Source organism: Octopus bimaculoides, chromosome 23 (genome assembly GCF_001194135.2).
Source record: "Octopus bimaculoides isolate UCB-OBI-ISO-001 chromosome 23, ASM119413v2, whole genome shotgun sequence".
In the NCBI taxonomy this organism is placed as follows: Eukaryota; Metazoa; Mollusca; class Cephalopoda; order Octopoda; family Octopodidae; genus Octopus; species Octopus bimaculoides.
This window is the reverse complement of record NC_069003.1, coordinates 31,013,307-31,019,629: the sequence shown is the minus strand read 5'-3', so window position 1 is coordinate 31,019,629 and position 6,323 is coordinate 31,013,307. Positions and strand designations below refer to the sequence as shown.

General features: G+C 37.9%; 1 protein-coding gene across 1 annotated transcript in view; it reads left to right on the top strand.

Moving 5' to 3' along the window:
• LOC106870406 (otoferlin-like) overlaps nucleotides 1–6,089 on the top strand; it is a 177,020-nt gene extending 170,931 nt beyond the window's left edge. The window contains exons 6-9 of the mRNA XM_014916461.2: nucleotides 4,119–4,207; nucleotides 5,193–5,334; nucleotides 5,906–5,966; nucleotides 6,057–6,089. Of these exons, the coding sequence (XP_014771947.1) occupies nucleotides 4,119–4,207; nucleotides 5,193–5,334; nucleotides 5,906–5,966; nucleotides 6,057–6,089 (325 nt within the window). The remainder of the gene's footprint in view (nucleotides 1–4,118; nucleotides 4,208–5,192; nucleotides 5,335–5,905; nucleotides 5,967–6,056) is intronic.
• Nucleotides 6,090–6,323: the final 234 nt, after the last annotated feature.

Here is a 6,323-nt window from a genome sequence, read left to right as displayed (position 1 = left end):
TGGTGTTGCCATCCGGTTTCACCAGTCCTCAGTCAAATCGTCCAACCCATGCTAGCATGGAAAGCGGACGTTAAACGATGATGATGATGATGATGATGATATATATATATTTTATTCTTTTTTTTCCCTTTTATCTGTTTCGGTCATTTGACTGCAGCCATGCTGGAGCACTGCCTTTAGTTGAACAAATCGACCCCAGGACTTATTCTTTGTAAGCCTAGTACTTATTCTATTGGTCTCTTTTGCCGAACTGCTAAATTATGGGAACATTAAACACACCAGCATCAATTGTCAAGCGATGGTGGTGGTGGTGGTGGTGGGGAGAACAAACACGGACACACAAACATACACACACACATATATACAACGGGCTTCTTTCAGTTTCCGTTTACCAAATCCATTCAAAAGGTGCCACGCAGTGGGACTGTACTCGGGACCATGTGGTTGGGAAGCAAGCTACTTACCACACAGCCATTCATATATATATATAATATGTATGCATGTATATATATATATATATATATATATATATATATATATATATATATATATATGTCTGTGAGTGTGTGTGTTTTTGTGTCCATGTTTGTCCCACCATCACTGCTTAACACTGCAGTTTGTTGTGCTTGAAAAGTCACACCAAGCTAAGTAAAGCCTGGTTGCCCTTGCAAACAGGCTTGTCCCTTGCATCCCCATCCAGCTGAGCATCCCTAATCTTGCAGGCTCGTAAGTGCTGGTTCCACACGAAAAGCTGCCATGCCAGTGCTGTGTAAAACACCCAGTGCACTCTGTAAGGTGGTTGGCATTTGGAAGGGCATTGATCTGTGAACAACCCTTCAGCTGGTCATCTTCTGTCAAACCGTCAAACCCATGCCAGCATAGACAATGGACATTAAATGATAATGATAATGTGTGTATGTGTGTGCATATCACTTAACACCCGGTGTTCATTCATTTATGTCCCCGTAACTTAGCAATTTAGTTCATGTTCCTGTAATTTAGTGGTTCAGTAAAAGGAAACCAATAGATTGAGTACGAGGATTTTAAAAAATAGGGACCGGGGTTGATTTGTTCAACTAAAACTCTTCAAAGTAGTGTCCCAGCATGGCCACAGTCCAATGAGCGAAGCAAGTTAAAGATAAAAGATACAAGACGTTCATATTTCACCATGTACGATAGCCCACCCTGTACCTTCTCTCCACTCCACATGAAGTGATGTCAAATTCAATAGACTCTGATATAAGAAAATTGATGCGGAGAGAGAGAGAGAGAGAGAGAGAGAGAATACATACTTTATACACACCTAAATACAAATACACATATGTTCTTAACATTTTATATCTACATACTACAAACACATATTCTGTCAAATTCAACAGACTCTTATATAACAAGGAATTGTCGTTGAGCGGCAGAGAGAGAGAACAAGACAGAGAGAGGGAGAGAAGGATGGAGAGGATGGAGTGAGAGAGGTGGGGCAGCTAGAGAGGTGGTGGTGGTGGTGGTGGGGAGAGAATTAATCAATACACTGCATGATAAATAATAAAGATTCTTAAGCGTAACGATTATTATCTGTCGGTTGTGTGATGAATGGAGAAGACAGAGTATTATGTAAAAGCAACCGGTTACTTGTGTGTGTGTGTGTGTGTGCGTGTACATGTCTTTGTGTATGTTTACATGTATGTATGTGTGTGTATACATATTTGTATATACATACAATATACATGTATATGTATGTATGTAAATCTATCAATCTATATCTGTATCTGTAGATATCTATATCCATATATCTATATATATGTGTGTGTGTATGTGTATACACATACACACACAAATATATAAATACATATACATACATGTGTGTGTATATGTATACATACATATATATATATGTATATATATGTGTGTGTGTATGTACATATATATGTATATGTGTGTGTCTGTGTTTGTACATATATATGTATATATATGTGTGTGTGTGTGTGTGTGTGTGTGTGTGTGTGTGTGTGTGTGTGTAGAAATGTGCATCAATGTATGTATAAATGGGTTTTACATATTTACACATATATTCCTCGGTTGTGTCGGTTTATGACTCAACATTGACGCGTCTCCACAATCACACACTTTTAGCATCTGTGAAAATTTTAATAATGCAAATATCAGTCAAGCTCTTAAAACAAATATATGTGCGTGCATGAGCGCATGCATGAATGCATGTGTGTGTATATTTGTATGTATGTCTGTGTGTGTCCATGTGTGTATTTGTATGTATGATATATGTATGCATGTGAACATGTGTGTGCATATGCATGTATGCATATGTGTGCATTTGGGCATGTATGTGTATGTGTATGTGTGCATTTGTGCATGTGTGTATATCTCTGTGATGTAGGTGTGTACTGCGTGTTTTTTTTTTTTGTATGCGTGCATGTGTGTGTATGTCTGAGTGTGTTTGAGTGCATATGTGTCAATATGTAGCACTAAGGAAACAACACTTATCTTTTCCTTCTCCAATTACTAAAACTGTTTTCTGAAGATCATTGTCACCAGAAACCTGGACAGCAACATAACACCATGGTATAGACGTAACAACAGCTAATATTGTTGGTCTGCAAAGACAATCTGTCTCAGTAAGAAAGCTCACTTTATACAGAAGCATATATTTAGTTGGTCATGTCATCGATCCCTCTATCTGAGCCAAATATTCTATCCGTTTTACGTATTAAAAAAGCCAGATCTAACCTCTCAGGCATAACCTACAATGTCATTCTAAAATCTCAGAGCTATGAGATAATGCACGATTAATTCAAAATAATCCTTTCTACTATAAGCACAAGGCCTGAAATTTTGTCGGGAGGGGTATAGTTCATTATGTCAGCACCAGTGCATAACGACCCTGAAAGGATGAAAGGCTGACTTGGTGGAGTTTGAACTCAGAATATGATGATGAACAAGATACTGCAAAGCATTTTACCCATCCTGTTAATAATTCTGCCAGCTCACCACTTTTATTAATCCAAAATAATATGAACCAATAAGCATTATGTTTGACAGAGTAATTTGAAGGTTAAAGGGTTAAGCAAATCATATCAGGCTCAAGTATTCCACCTGTTTTACGTTTTAAAAAAGGGTCAGATCTCGCCTCTCACACCTACCCTACAATGCCATTCTAAATTTGCACGACGACATCATTGAAATCTCAAAGCCATGAGAAAATGCATGATTAATTCAAAGCGATTTAAATAAATATTACATTTGACAGCGCGTTAGAAAGGTGATGACTTCTGGCTTCTTAGAAGTTGTTTTATGGTGAGGTAGTTTTCAGTGAGTGTCTTCAATGCAAATAAAAAGAAAGAGGAGACTTCATGACTTCACACATAAGAAAACTTTCGGGGTCAATAAATTAAGTACCAGTTGTGTACTGGGGTCGATGTAATCAACTATCCCCCTCCCACAAAATTTCAGGTCTTGTGCCTTTAGTAAAAAGGATTATTATTATCACTGTCTCTTTTGGGGTTTATAGATTTTTGGGGTTTGGGGTACTTTCGAGAAGATATCGCTCGACTGACTTGTACTCTTCTCAATATGCTGGATGTTCCCAGTGGACTACCGTCATCATCATTACTGTTGTCGTTGTTATTTATACTCTTTACTCTTTTTACTCTTTTACTTGTTTCAGTCATTTGACTACGGCCATGCTGGGGCACCGCCTTTAGTCGAACAAATCGACCCCAGGACTTATTTTTTGTAAGCCTAGTACTTATTCTATCGGTCTCTTTTTGCCGAACTGCTAAGTTACGGGGATGCAAACACACCAGCATTGGTTGTCAAGCGAAGTTGGGGGACAAACACACACACACAAACACATACACACACATACATATATATATATATATATATATATATATATACATATATATGATGGGTTTCTTTCAGTTTCCGTCTACCAAATCCACTCGCAAAGCTTTGGTCGGCCCGAGGCTATAGTAGAAGACACTTGCCCAAGGTGCCACGCAGTGGGACTGAAACCAGAACCATGTGGTTGGTAAGCAAGCTACTTACCACACAGCCACTCCTACGCCTTATATTTATTATCTTTTCTTCTTTTATGAACACAGGGCTGCAAAGTTTAGTTCATTGGTCAAGAATGTGATGAAACAAAAGCCAGAAGACAGTAACAAGCAAATACTGGGTGAAGCTGAAGCAGGTAAGAAAAATATGGAATATGGCTAAATGGTCAAGAAGCTAGCCTTGCAATCATGAGATCAAATGTGTGAGCCCTGGTCGGGTTTGTTTGGACACCTTCCCTCCTAGTTTCAGATTAATCCAAGTGTTGTCAGTAGAAGTAAAACCCAACATAATAACAACATATTAGTACCGTATTTGATGGTGTACAACATGTCTAATAGATTCAGAACTGAACTGACAAATTGCCAAGTAAAAGTCACGGATTAATAACAGTCATTTCACATGATTGGCCAATTAACTGACCAGTCAGCATCGAGTCATCATATGATGCAGCCTTCTTGTACATCTCTTAACATGGGTTATAAATAGATGACTTTTAAATGCTGATCTTTGTAGAGTGTCAAATTTAGCTGGGCAAGATGTGCCACCAGTCTTGCCAGGCGTATTTGCACAGAGACTGCATATCCTTTGTTGTTGTATTATTTATTCAATACCAACATGGAAAATATTTTGTGTGGTGAATAAAGTTTCTGTAAAATTGTTAACAAGTGTTGTGCATCATTTATAGCAAACCAGAACAGAACCTGACTCAACCACCAGCATCTTCCATATCCTTCATTCGATGACCTATGATAATTTGTAACCACCTTGTACAGTGAAGGTATGGTTAGTGGTTAGGGTAAATTCATGAGTTCAATTCCTGGCAACACTTTGTGTTCTTGGCCAAGACATTTTATTCCATGTTGCTCCAGTCCACTGAGCAGGCTAAAATGAGTTGTACCTGTAATTCAAACACCAGCCTTATCACCCTTTGTGTCAGCTCAATGTATATCTCAAGACCTCAGCCAGATTTGAACTCAGAACACCATGAACCAGAACAAAAACCACAAGATATTCTAGACTTTCCAATTTACCAATTCACCTCCTGTTTTTTTTGTTGTTGTTTGTTTGTTCTTAATTGTCTTTTATTAATTCTTTGATATTTTCTTTTGTGTCGTTTCCAGAAGTCCTGTCTGTTGAAGGCAAAAGTGCTAAAATTGCATCTTCAATATTATCAGCATTTGGCACGGATTCAACCTGCACGGAGGATGATCAACGCAGTGAAAGCACTGGATCAGCTATTATGACACCTACTAAAATGCACCGGTAGGTACACAACAATAATAACAATAATAATAATAACAATAATAATAATAATTCTTTTTTATCATCATCATCTTCTTCTTCTTCTTTATCATCATCATCATTTTCTTCTTCTTCTTCTTCTTATGCTATATTCTTCAGTCCTGTGAAGGCATGGCTTAGTGGTTAGGGTATTCAACTCATGATCGTAAGGTCGTGAGTTCAATTCCCGGTAGCGCGTTGTGTCCTTGAGCAAGACACTTTATTCCACGTTGCTCCAGTCCACTCAGCTGGCAAAAATGAGTGGCACCTGTATTTCAAAGGGCCGACCTTGTCACACTCTGTGTCACGCTGAATCTCCCTGAGAACTATGTTAAGGGTTCACGTGTCTGTGGAGTGCTCAGCCACTTGCACAGGCAGGCTGTTCCGTTGATCGAATCAACTGGAACCCTCATTGTCATAACCGACAGAATACTAGATTCTTCAGTCGTATCAAATGTTTAGCTGTACAACAACATAGATTTGTTTTGTGGTTTCTATTGCTTAATTTGATCAAAGTAATTAACACTTCTTTGTTCCCATGCTTTTATTTCAGACCGAAAGTAGATCATCATATGGAACATGCATCTTTACGAGCGCAAGACTTTCAAGTAAGTGTGTGTTTTAGCATCTACATGTCTCATAAAACATATGTATACACTTGCACTTTGAGTAGGCCTATATGTTATAACTGGTTTATATTAAAGAATAAGGTATATTGTGAGTCGGAGTCAGTATAGTTTTACCAACTCCAACTCTGACTACCCCTTAATTGTTTCTGACTCCGACACTGACTCCACGACTATGACTCTGACTTCACTGCCCTTGTATATACTATGAGTCCACTGCATCTTATAGCAGAAACGGTTGTAAGCTAATGAAGTTCTTAACATAATTGTTTATTCCTTTGTCATCTAATTTTCTTATATATATATAATTTTCTTATATATATATAATTTTCTTATATATATATA